Source organism: Physeter macrocephalus, chromosome 17 (genome assembly GCF_002837175.3).
Source record: "Physeter macrocephalus isolate SW-GA chromosome 17, ASM283717v5, whole genome shotgun sequence".
NCBI classification, from domain to species: domain Eukaryota; kingdom Metazoa; phylum Chordata; class Mammalia; order Artiodactyla; family Physeteridae; genus Physeter; species Physeter macrocephalus.
In genome coordinates this window covers 43,224,965-43,237,831 of record NC_041230.1, presented here as the reverse complement: position 1 = coordinate 43,237,831, position 12,867 = coordinate 43,224,965, and the positions used below count along the sequence as shown (strand labels likewise).

At 44.0% G+C, this 12,867-nt stretch overlaps 1 protein-coding gene across 1 annotated transcript in view; it reads right to left on the bottom strand.

The window, feature by feature from the left end:
• AARS1 (alanyl-tRNA synthetase 1) overlaps positions 1-11,789 on the bottom strand; it is a 17,688-nt gene extending 5,899 nt beyond the window's left edge. Inside the window, exons 1-12 of the mRNA XM_024124905.3 lie at positions 11,605-11,789; positions 8,863-9,051; positions 8,399-8,544; positions 6,497-6,688; positions 5,841-5,985; positions 5,351-5,496; positions 4,605-4,713; positions 4,300-4,450; positions 3,466-3,590; positions 2,890-3,034; positions 1,682-1,860; positions 879-992 (exon numbers count right to left, since the gene is read on the bottom strand). Coding sequence (XP_023980673.1) covers positions 879-992; positions 1,682-1,860; positions 2,890-3,034; positions 3,466-3,590; positions 4,300-4,450; positions 4,605-4,713; positions 5,351-5,496; positions 5,841-5,985; positions 6,497-6,688; positions 8,399-8,544; positions 8,863-9,051; positions 11,605-11,748 — 1,785 coding nt within the window. The 5' untranslated portion in view covers positions 11,749-11,789. The remainder of the gene's footprint in view (positions 1-878; positions 993-1,681; positions 1,861-2,889; positions 3,035-3,465; positions 3,591-4,299; positions 4,451-4,604; positions 4,714-5,350; positions 5,497-5,840; positions 5,986-6,496; positions 6,689-8,398; positions 8,545-8,862; positions 9,052-11,604) is intronic.
• Between the last annotated feature and the right edge of the window lie 1,078 nt (positions 11,790-12,867).

Sequence of the window (12,867 nt, the reverse complement as noted above, 5' to 3'; positions counted from 1 at the left end):
GTGGGATCGTCCCGGACCGGGGCACGAACCCGTGTCCCCTGCATCGGCAGGCGGATTCTCAACCACTGCGCCACTAGGGAAGCCCCTGCAATCCATTTTTATAACTATGTTTATTGGAACACAGCCACACCCGTGTGTTTCCGTATTGCCTACGGTGCTTTTGTGCCACAACGGCAGAGTCGAGTAGCTGTGATGGAGACAGTATGGTTCAGGAAACCAAAAATATTTACTATCTGGCACTTCACAAAAAAAGTCCACCAACCCCTGGCCTAGAAAATGAATCTGATAGCTACCCTCTTGGACCATGAAAGCAAGGGCAACGCCCCAGGAATGATGGTGGAACAAAAGCAAGGAAGAACAAGGCCCTGTGACTTTGTGGGGAGGGCCTCTGCATCAACTCAGACTTTCAGGTGAGAAACACATTTCCGTCTTGTTTTATGCTACTATTATTTTGGAGCTCTGGCACGTGCAGCAGAACCTATTTCTTAATACAGGATCCTTGGCTCCTGAAGAAGTATTTGAGGTTAAGCTGGAGAAAGGCAATCCGTGAAAATGAAGCTATAGGATCTCAACTGAAATCACTGTGGTCTAACTTGGGAACAGATTTAACTCTCAGTGACATCCCTCAAAATTTACTTCTGCACCTTACACATAATCATCTACGTATAGTTTCACTTAGGAGGGAGAGTAATGATGGGCCAATTTAAAGCCAGAGAAGGAGATGAATTCCTTTCACAACCTGCATCAAATCACTATGACGTACAGTTTAAACAACTCTTGTAATTTTACATGCCAGGTATGCCTCAATAAAGCTGACATTTTTTTTAAAAGGGGAAGGAGAGATGATTACTAACCAGCCTAAAGCAACTCAAACTCACCTCATCAATAAACAGCCGGACCTGATCCCCCACTTTCAGGCTGCCATAGACTGTTCCTGTGTGCAGGACATACCCTCCTCGGACCTGAGCGTTCTTCACCGTAAACTCAGTTTTCTAAGAGGAGTCAAGGAGGAGACCAATACATAAATAAATCCAAATACATATGGGTGTGTATACATGTATATATATAAATGGACATAAATATGAATTCTCCCTTTATGTACTGTACATACATACCATTAATACCATTATATATACATACATACATATATATTTGGACCACTATATAAATATTTATCATTACAAACACACAACACTTTAAATATGTAATACATGTGTATATATACACAGACACAGACACACACACACACTCTCCTTTAAGGAGCATCTTAGAGAATTAAAGCCATTGTAAGGAAGCTCAAGCCCGAGACTAGGTAACTCATCCAAGACCACAGAGACAGCAGTGGCTGAGCTACAAGCCACGTCTTCTACGAGGATGTCTGCCCTCCAGAAAGCTATCTCTCCTTATTTACAAGGAAAGCCTGGAGGAACCGAGGATCAACCTAAGCAGCCAGGCTGCAAGGATCCTGCTACAACGGGACCTAACGGCAATGAAAGCAACACAGTACAAGAAGCAGCTCCCTCGGCTTCAGAAACACTGACCACAGAACACGACCCAAAGATCGTGGTGTCTGCCCCTCAGGGCTGGGAGCACCGAGGAGCCAGAGCCACTGCCCGGGGCCCAGGCCCAGCCCTTTGCTGGGTCCCCGCTCCCCACTAATGAAGAAGAACTGTTGGCTCACGTCTTCGCTGCTGTCATCGACCTTCACCAGGTAGCCTTCGTCGTAGATCTGCCCTCCTTGCTCAGCATAGAAACAGGTCTTGTCCAGCACCACTCCACACTCCTGGCCCGTGGACACTTCCTCCACAAACATCTTGTCCCTGCGCAGAGCCATCACTGTAGCCACCGCACTCTCAAACACTGCACACAAGGGGAAAACACGGTTAATGACTTCATTCACACATTCTCAGCTGGCTTTTATCGGATTCTATTTCTCAAACTCTCCTTAGGTCTTAACTGTCTAATTTCATGTTGGAAGAAGCCTATTAGACTCCTTAACATACTGGTTTTCTACTGGAGAATATAATACTCAGTAGGGGTGACCAACTGTCCCGGTTTCCTTGGGGCCAAGGGATTTCCCAGGGTGTGAGGAAACACTGGGACAATTCTGGGAAAATGGGACAGATGGTCACCCTAACTGTGAGCAACTGAACAGAAACCTGATGAGTTTGATTAGTAGGTATTTAAGAGTAGTAATAAATTCCCTACTCCAAGGTCAATTCATAAGGAATGTATTCCTTTTGTGGGCTTCCTTAGATAGATTTAGGTATCTCTGCTGGAGCGATAAAAGCAAAAACATGTAGCACCTGTATATTTCTTTTGTATTGTCTTAACTTTAGAATGCTACCATCCCGATGCAAAATTCAACAGCCACTGTGAATTTTATCAATCAATGTCATTTTCCTTGTTTCCTGCAAGATGTTGCTTGCAATTAGGGAAAACTGGGTATAAGGTACAAGGAATCTCCTGGTAAATTTCTTTTTTTTTACAACTTCCTGTGAATCTATAATTATTCCAAAATAAATAGAAAATCAATCACCAAGGGTCTCTCTGAGTATAAAATTACACAGCATGGGGATTCCCTGGTGGCGCAGTGGTTGGGAGTCCGCCTGCCGATGCAGGGGATGCGGGGTCATGCCCCGGTCCAGGAGGATCCCACATGCCGTGGAGCGGCTGGGCCCGTGAGCCATGGCCGCTGAGCCTGCGCGTCCGGAGCCTGTGCTCCGCAGCGGGAGAGGCCACAGCAGTGAGAGGCCCGTGTACAGCAAAAAAAACAAATTACACAGCATGACTACACAGCACTGCAGGCAAGGCTACCATGGATATCCTGGGTTCCTAATCTTGAGACTCATTGCTTGAAAACCACCCCAGATGAGCACACTAACATACCGTAGCTCCCACTGGAGTCCGAGTGGTAATTATACTTTGGGGAATCATCTGTTGCCTCCAGACCCTTTTCCCGGAGCTCTTCAATAGCATAAATGTCCAGCATAATGAGGTCTTCGCCACCAGCTCCCTTGCCCTGTGATTTTAGCTGCCAGTAAGAGAAATAAGCGTAAGTTACCTTAATGTCAAAGAACTCTGAAGGACTTGAAATTGCTAAACTATGCCCAACGTAAAGCTCTAAAACAGAGTTTTTTGATCTCAGCACTACTGACATTTGGGGCCAGGTAACTCTTGTTCTGGGAGGCTGTCCACTGAAGGATGTTGAGCAGCATTCCTGGCCTCTACCCACTACATGCCAGTAGCATCCATCCCCCGTTGTGAAAACCAAAAAATGTCTTTATACGCTACTGCCAAATATCCCCTGGGGTAAGGGGGGCAAACTGCCCCCACTTGAGACCCACTGGTCTTGGGAAAAACAGAATTTCAAAGACTTTAATGGAAGGAAACTCTTTCTTGCCTTGCAGCCAAGTCCTGCCTTGATTGGTGCTGAGTTTCTTGCTCACTCCCCAAACGCTTTACCTGAGCCAGCTTCCTCTCCTCTTCAAAGCCATCCATATCTACCACCAGGCCCTTCTCTTCAGCAATCAGTCCAGTAAGATCCACTGGAAACCCATAGGTGTCATAGAGGAGCCAAGCAGTGTCCCCTACACAGCACAAAGGAATCACGTAAGAATGACAGGGATGGCCCCCCTTCCTTTCCATCCCAACCCCTTCCCAGGAGGACACTGGCAGTGACAGGAGGGATTAAAGAGCCAGGCAAGTTAGTAATGGTTCTGTGTATTTGTCAGAAAATCCATCAAATCTTTTGCAGTCAACCTGGGGGAAGCACAAGAGGTCCCTGGAAAAGTTCTGTTTCTTAATCTGAACACAAGTGTGTTCAGTTTGTGGAAATTCATCAGGCTTTCACCTTGAACATTATATTATACTTCCATAATAAGTAAAAGCTTTTGGAATTAATTTTCCTGTCTGGTAAAAAAATTAAAGTTGTAAAACACTATATACTATTCGTTCCCATTTTTTGCTTGCGCACACGCACACACCCCTATATACATTCGTGTGCAAATACAGAAAAGTCCTGAAGAGTTATACAACGAACTCCAAAGAGTTGTGACTTCTGAGAAATGAGTTGGGGAAAGAGAGTTTTCACTTTTTACTTCTGTACTGTTTGAATACTTTGCCACAATGTTACTTTTATAATCTTACTATAAACCCCATTTTACACCAAAAGCGGTCTAACCAAGCTATGCTCAGCCTTTGGCGACGCAGGAGTCCACTGTCAGTTTGTGAGAAAGGGCTTGCCTCTTCCAGAAAGATGAACCAGCCTACTGAAGAAAGGAACAAACCGGTCCTTACCGGGAATGGTTTTGCTATCTCCCAGGCTCTGAATTTTCCTGTCCAGGATGCGACGCCCTCTGCTGAGCGTCTTGAGAAATTGCACTTCTTCTTCATTAATGATGTCCTTCACCACATCTGGGTCCTTCTTTAGCTCAGGAAATGCATCTCCCTGGTAAACGGGAAACACAAATATGAGCCCAATGAAGGCAGGGACTATACTATGACTCCTCTAAAAGTTCTCATTAACAGTGTGATATCTCCCACTCTACACCTTTTAAGGTATGTGCTTCAGTACAGAAGAGGTGAACAGGAAATACACCTACCAGGGACTGGACGACAACATCTGCTAATGTAGCAAAGAAACCCCTGCTGGCGTTGAGTTTCTCATGGGAGTATCGAACAGCCCGGCGGAGAATCCGTCTCAACACATACCTGTAAGAGGCAGAACCCAGTTTCCTGCTAGACAACATTCCCAGCCGAGCGTTTTGTAGTGGGTCCTTTGGAATTCTACCCAAGCAACATGACCAATTTTTTGTCTTTCTCTTTCGATTCTTTCTTTTATCCTAAGCCTGCTTCTTTTTTTTTTTTTCTTTGCATTCCTCCAAGGTCATTAACATTAATTCCAGCATAAAACTCAGTAATATATCCACAAATATGCATCAAGGATAACCTGGGGTAACCTTGGTTTATTTTCCAAGCTTGTTCTGCTGAACCAGAGATGGAGGCAAGAAGTACAGACCAGACGGCCAACTTGACGCCCACCATCCAATCCCAGGTCCTGGCTGTCAGTAATGAAGTTGCCTGGGGTTCATCAGTATCTCCCCTGCCCCTGCCAATATCTTATCAGACAACCTTAAATACAATCCTTATCATCTTGTACTTGGCAGCAGAAATTTAATACAGTGAACTCTTCAAAGTGAGCTGAAACTCCCTTTATCCCTAAAAAAAATAAAAGGACCCCTCTAACTACCTAGAAGACAAACAATAATGAAGTATGGTGTTAAGTTCCACAGAGCCATAAAACTCAACAGCGTCAGTCCTAACCCTGCCCCACGTCTAACACACTTACCCCCGCCCTGTGTTGTCAGGTCGGCCACCATCAGCCAGGGCCACGGTGATGGTCCGAGCGTGGTCGGCCAGCACCCGGTAGGCCATGTCGATCCCATCAGCATCATCAGCACCAACCTTCCCAGTGTATGGCCGAGCACCTGTGCCCTACAAATAAAAACCAGGAGGCAGCTCATCAGGAAGCAGCCCTTCTAGTGTTGCCTCACCCTAGGAGGTGAGGACTGACGGGGCATAAAGAGAAAGGATGACCCTCTTGCCAGATCCTATAACCCCAAGAAAGGTAACAGGAGCAAGAGTGAAGAGCCTCCAGCTAGGCCCCTGCACACAATAAAATACAGTGCCTTGTGCTTAGACCCCTGTTGTTATTAACAATGAAGTTGGTAGATGGTCACAGGTACCCTCACCCGGCAAAGCATATGATTGTTTTATCTTTGACAGTACTAAGGGTCCAGCCTGGAAACCTCCACAGAAGTCTGCAATAGGACCAGTACCTTCTGAATGGCTTCAAAGTAAGGGACAAAAAGGTCAGTGTCATAGTTGGACATTTTATTCTGCAGCACAGACACTAGTCGCTCCAGGCCCATCCCTGTGTCAATGCTTTTCTTGGGAAGAGGTTTCAGAATGCCATCGGTTTCCCTGCAAGATCCAGAGAAAGAGGAGGATGAAACATGGACTCCGGCTGCTACCTCTCCCTGCTGGGTACAACTCACTTTGCAGCTTGCAGGCTGTGACTATTTGCCATTTGCCTCTACCTGTTTTGTTGGGAGGTGGGGAGTGAAGGGAGAAAGGGAAGAAATACTCTGGGGTTCATCAAAGAGCGAGGCAAGCTTCAAGAAAATGAGCTTTAAAACAGCAGTTCAAATTATAGCAAAAATGACATTATAGAAATAGCCCTTAAGCAGGTAGTATGTGGAATAAAACTAGTTTATAAAAGAATAGGCCCAGCCCTGTCCCAGAGATCAGAGGGAAAACCTGAGAAATAAAACTGAACAAATGTCCACAAGATCCCATGATGCCTTTAGCACTGCTCCACTGTCCCCAAAGACGAGGATGAGAAGACAGCCACGAGCTCTGCGTTCCTCTCGCTCTACGCAGCTTGAGGAAAGGTGCTGCTCTTAGCAGGGACAGATCAGGACCCCAGGGCCACCTGTTATACTGGATGAACACGAGGTTCCAGATCTCCAGCACGTTGGGGTCATCCTGGTTGACGAGGTGCGCCGCGTCCCGACCCCCAATCCGGTCATAGTGGATCTCACTGCAGGGACCACAAGGGCCCGTGTCACCCATCTCCCAGAAGTTATCCTTCATGTTGCCTGGGAGGATTCTGCTGTCATCCAGCCTGCAGAGAGCGGGAAGATAAGCCCAGTTACAGCTAGTGACAGGATTCTGCGCAGACTTGCACCCACCAAAAAAGGAGATCCTTACGCATTTCTAGAAAGAAGGCTCACTCTTTGGCAATTACTAGTGCTGAGTCTGCATTCAAATCTTGATAAAGAAGCAGAACATGATTCTTTTCAAGAGTGACTACAACAGAATACAAAATGCACATATGCTGTGATCATAAATAAATAAAAACATGCAAACATATAGATAAAGCCTAGACAGGAACACATAAAAATGAAAACGTTTATGCTGAATAGGACCAGAATTTACCTATCTGTCTGTCTGTCTATCTATCTATCGGCTGCCCGACTTGTGGGATCTTAGTTCCCGGATCAGGGATGGAACCTGTGTCCCCTGCAGTGGAGTGCGTAGTCCTAACCACTGGACCGCCAGGGAATTCCTGACCAGAATTTCAACAAATTTCTTTGCACGTTTCTTTGCAAATGTTCCTTCATTTTTATAAATGAAAACAATTATATTATGACAGTATAAGTGTTGAAAAAAAAGCAGCTGATCATTTAAAGTCACCTCTCTATGCCCCAATTTAGTCATCTGTCTTTTACCTTAAAATGATAACAAAAAGAATTTAATAAGGTTAAAACACTTCCAAAATATTGACTCTGCTGAGAGTTGCTAGATAACAGAGCACTCAAAAAGATTATGCTTGCTTGAAAACAAAGTACAGATATATACAAGCCAAGTAAAACAGGATTCAAAAAGTCAAGATTAGTATTTAAGTTTCACATGTGTTACTACTCAAAACATCCAAGTACATTTAGACTATAGAGTCTAACCAAAGAGGGATTTCAGACCAAGTACAAGGGGAAGCTGGATTGGAATAATATACCCAGAGTAAAAGTAATTAAAAAAAATATTAAAAATAAAGGAGAAGTAGCAGTGCTTAAGTATATAAAAAGCTACGCACTAAACGACAAGAGAGTTTAAGTAAAAAGAACAAGAAAATGAGACAAGGACGTCATGGGCATTCTTGTTATCTACAGGGGAACGTCACTCCACAATCAGATTCCTCTTGATACAGAGCTTCATGAATTCTATTATGTTCAAAGCCCAGAACACATATCGCTCATCTATCATGTTACCTTTTATGCTATGTGATTTTATATTAGAATTATACTACATTAAAAAAAAAACCCACAACTTCCTTTGCCCTAGACCTGTTTGACGCCATTACATTTCTATAAGAAATAAACTGTTTCAAATCAATACACTCTGTTGAAAAAGACACACACATACACACAGGGCTACAGAAATATGAAAAAAGGCCTGAAAGACTCTATACAGGGTATCAAACTATTAACAAGGACTAATGTTAGGGATCTTCCAATTCCTATTTTTTACATTTCCATATAGTTTGAAATTTCACAACATATGAACTCTATGTACAATTTCTAAAAATATATAAAAAGCAAAAAAAAATGAGACTCTTTACGTTGGCTTTCAACGACAGAATGATCAAGTAAACCTACAAAGAAGCAACAAATGCACCAAAGGATAATTACACCCAGTCACCTCCACCTCTACATACACACCCTGAAATAGGAAATGGCAATGCACCCCAAGTCCTAAGACCCCACTCTGGCACTGAGTGTAGGAACCATTTTATTCCTCCATACTCATACTCTCCACATGCGAGCTACATTCTTACCCCAAGTGGTGCCAGATCTGTTTGCACTCCAGGTCTGGTTCTAAGCCGGCTGGTTCATCCCCGCCAAAGTAAGTAACATACAGTCTTTCAACTGGAATGCCAAACTCTTGGGTGAGAAGTTCTAGAGCCATCTTACATGCCAATTCCTACAGAAAGATCAAAAAGATGTGGAATATGACCAAGCCAGAATCTATTGAATATGAGCAGGAGAGGCCCAATACAGTATCTTCACCACAAACAGTCAAATTTATACAAGAAATCCACATGTAACCTGAAATCATAAAGTTACAGGTACTGCTTCCAAGAATTCTTAGAATTGACAAATGTCCTTCACTTCTGAATCTCCTAGATGATATTTTGTATCATGAAACCAGCAAAGTTAGAACCCGTTTCCCTCAGTAGAAATGACTGCTTTGCTCAAAATCCCTTTGATCCTTGCTCAGAGATCTCCTCTTTGAACTTACCTTGAAGTAATCTCCAAAAGACCAGGAGCCCAACATCTCAAAGAAGGTGTGATGATAGACATCCTTGCCCACATCGTCAAGGTCATTGTGTTTGCCCCCAGCCCGGATGCATTTCTGGGTATTGGCAGCTCTGCTCAGCTTTGCCATAGGGTGAGATGGGTCAACAGTATTCAGAAAGATGGGTTTGAACTAAAAAAGAAAGGGAACATTTCAACTTTTAAAGAGCTGCAGATATATCAGGTGGTTACACGCTGGCAGGAAGAGAACACACATAGACTATTCACTTCTGGATTTGATTAGCTTGCAATACAGGAACTTATCAGAGGCAGGTGGCCCTGTGGGCTGCAGCAGAGGCAGCCTGTCTTGGAGCAGCTCCTCCCTGGTCCTAGTTCTCCAACGGTCTCCACCACTGCCAGTAACACCAACTGCGCAAAGGAAAGCCCTGCCAGATCTGGGATAACAGTCAAGGTTGATGCAGTGAAACCTGTGTTTCCTCTCAAGTCTCTGCAGTCAGGGCTTACACCATCTTTCTGGAAGAACTTATTCTAAAACCAATGTGCTGGCTTGGTAGTAAAGGTGATAAGGAAGAAAAAAATTTGAGACCTGTTAAAGGAGTAAAATTAGCACCACTTGGTCACACTAAGTCACACTAGCTCCATAATCACACATGGCTGGTGTGTGATTATAGAATTATCATCATTGCAGAAAGTACATTGTACAGTCCTGCGCTAGACCGTAAACTCCTTAAAAGCAGAAACTATCTTACTTAGCTATTATCCAGCACCTAGAAAAGTACCTGAAAAGAATAGATGCTCAATAAATACTAATTCAAAACGTAAAAACAAACAAAGCAAAACAAAACAAAAAAAAACACAAGGTATTTCTGATTAAGAGGCATAGAGCACATAAGCAAATGACTGCCTGGGTTCAAATCCATGCTCCAGCATTTACCAGCTTCGTGAGCTTCGACAGTTTACTTGAGCTTTCAGTGCCTCAGTAGGATGGCACAGAGTGAGGATTAAATGAGTTAATATACATAAGACACAGAGCAATGCCTGGTGTATAGGAGGTGCTACATGCAGGCTACTAGTTACTGTCATTCAGAGAACATTTATAAACTTTGGACTCCATGGCCCTTCTGCCAAGTACATTCAGTTCATGTGGGAGAAGACAAAGCCTAGGTATGCCTCAGTAGAATAAAACTGTTCCAGTGCTCCAGAAAACTCACCACCTTGAAAGAGTCCACCTAAAATTAGTGCCCTCAATTCCAGGTGTATGCATGGGACTCACACAACTGAAAACACTTTTATAATTTCATGGTTCATGTAATACAGGTGGAAAATGTTCCCAGTGCCTCTAGTTTTCCATGCCAGAGAAGAGACCTGAGAGAACAGAAAATGTCAACTTATCCCACAGTGAGGGGCATCCTAAGGGCTGGTGGGTCCACCGGGCTAAGCAGTCACCCAGAGAACCTCCAAAGGAAAGTCCTGAGGGCCCCATCTAACCTGAATCCACTTCCAGCCAATTAAATAGTTTTCGATGTCACAGGTATATTGAAAAACTCCTTTTAAACACCTTTATAAACTTGTGATGCTCTCATTACTTCACGAGGAAATGCTTGTCTCCAAAAATAAAACTTAAATATCTTTTATAGTTCAATTGCCCCAAACACAAATCCTACTAATAAAGTTTCGTCAGCAGTAGATTAGAATTGGCATTCGTGGCAGTAGCTTCAAGGAAGAAATTTTAAAAAAGAAAAAAAATCAATAAGACTGTGCACGGGACTTCCCTGGTGGCACAGTGGTTGAGAATCCGCCTGCCAATGCAGGGGACACGGGTTTGAGCCCTGGTGCAGGAAGATCCCACGTGCTGTGGAGGAACTAAGCCCGTGTGTCACAACTACTGAGCCTGTGCTCTGGAGCCCAAGAGCCACAACTACTGAGCCCTAGAGCCTGTAAACCACAACTATTGAGCCACAACTATTGAAGCCCATGTGCCACAACTACTGAAGCCCGCACGCCTAGAGCCCGTGCGCCGCAAAAAGAGAAGCCACCACAACGAGAAGCCCCCGCTCGCCACAACTAGAGAAAGCCCGTGCGCAGCAACAAAGACCCAACGCAGCCAAAAATAAATAAATAAATACATTAATTAATTAATTAATTAAAGAAAAAATAAGACTGTGCATGGCCTAGAATGCAAATGAACACAAAGCCTTAAAAGAATCCTGAAGAACTGACATTTTATAAAGAAAAAAACAAGGACAATGAAAAGATGAAGGAGAACCACAACAGCTGAGTTAACAAGTCTCTTCAGGGCTCAGCAAGATTAACCCAGCCTGTGATTTTAATAAAGCACAGCTTTTTCCTTAGGAGAAAAAAAAAAAAGGCAAAACTTTACAGACTAGATGTAGGCTGTATTTTTCTTGAGAGGCATACAAGTTTAATCCATGAGTATCGGGGTCTCTCATCATAAATAAAAATAATGACAGTTAATATTTAAGTACCTACTTCAAATACTGTGCTAAACATTTTAAATGCATTATTTTATTTACTCCTCACTGCACCCTAAAGGCAGGCACTATCATTATTCCTCATTTCACAGACAAAGAAACAGAGGTTCAACGACATAAAGTAGATTCTGCAAGATCACACAGGAGGACAGAACTGGGATTCTCACTGACTCCAGGTCTGCTTTGCTGACTCTGTGGACAAAAAAGCCAAGGGGAAGGGAAAACACCCTTACCTGGTTCATGCCTGCGTTGGCAAAGAGCAAAGTGGGATCATCCAAAGGGATGGTGGCAGATGAGTGAACATAGGTGTGTTCATTTCTCTTGAAGAAATCTATAAAACGCTGCCGGATTTCACTTGCTGTTAGGGTCGAGTCCATCTCGAAAATAACCCTACGGAACTAACCAAAGGAAAAATGAAAGAAAATTAGGGGAATTGAAACTAAGAGATAAGTAAACATTACACAAGACTCCTAGCTTCTCAGGCCATGTCAAAGCAGGACATGGGTAAGCTGTTTGATCCTAAAACCTCTATGTTGTAATGTCCAAGGCTAAAATCATCATCGAAGCAAAACTTGCTGCAGTAGCAGACAGCAACCCCACATGCTCTTCCTTCCCGGGCCAACCTCAATCTGTTCAATACACCAGCACATTAAGCGGAGGAGGTGGTTTCTTCATGCATTCATTCACTGCAAAAATGTATGGAGCATCCGCTGTTCCAAGCCCTAGGTCAGAAATTAAGAAATGGGAATAGGGCTTCCCTGGTGGCGCAGTGGTTGAGAGTCTGCCTGCCAATGCAGGGGACACGGGTTCGAGCCCTGGTCCGGGAGGATCCCACATGCCGCGGAGCAGCTGAGCCCATGTGCTACAACTACTGAAGTCCGCGCACCTAGAGCCCGTGCTCTGCAACGAGAAGCCACTGCAGTGAGAAGCCAGCACACTGCAACGAAGACACAACGCAGCCAAAAATAAATAAATTAATTTTTAAAAAAAAGAAATGGGAATAAAACCTCACAGTTCAGTCTAGCAGAGGAGCCCCCTGGAGACGAGGGAGGCTCAGGAGACCCAGGTTCCAGTCCTAGCTACAAGTCCTTAAGGGAATTACTTCACCAACAAAAGGGGGCCATAATAGATGAACTCTAAGGGCCCTTCCAGCTCTGTCTTAACCCACATGTCTAGAACAGTGCAAAGTTCCACTATCCCCAAAGCCAGGGCCTCTAGGTTTGCCACAACTACTGAGCCCTAGAGCCTGTAAACCACAACTATTGGCCCACAACTATTGCAGCCCATGTGCCACAACTACTGAAGCCCGCACGCCTAGAGCCCGTGCGCCGCAAAAAGAGAAGCCACCACAACGAGAAGCCCCCGCTCGCCACAACTAGAGAAAGCCCGTGCGCAGCAACAAAGACCCAACGCAGCCAAAAATAAATAAATAAATACATTAATTAATTAATTAATTAAAGAAAAAATAAGACTGTGCATGGCCTAGAATGCAAATG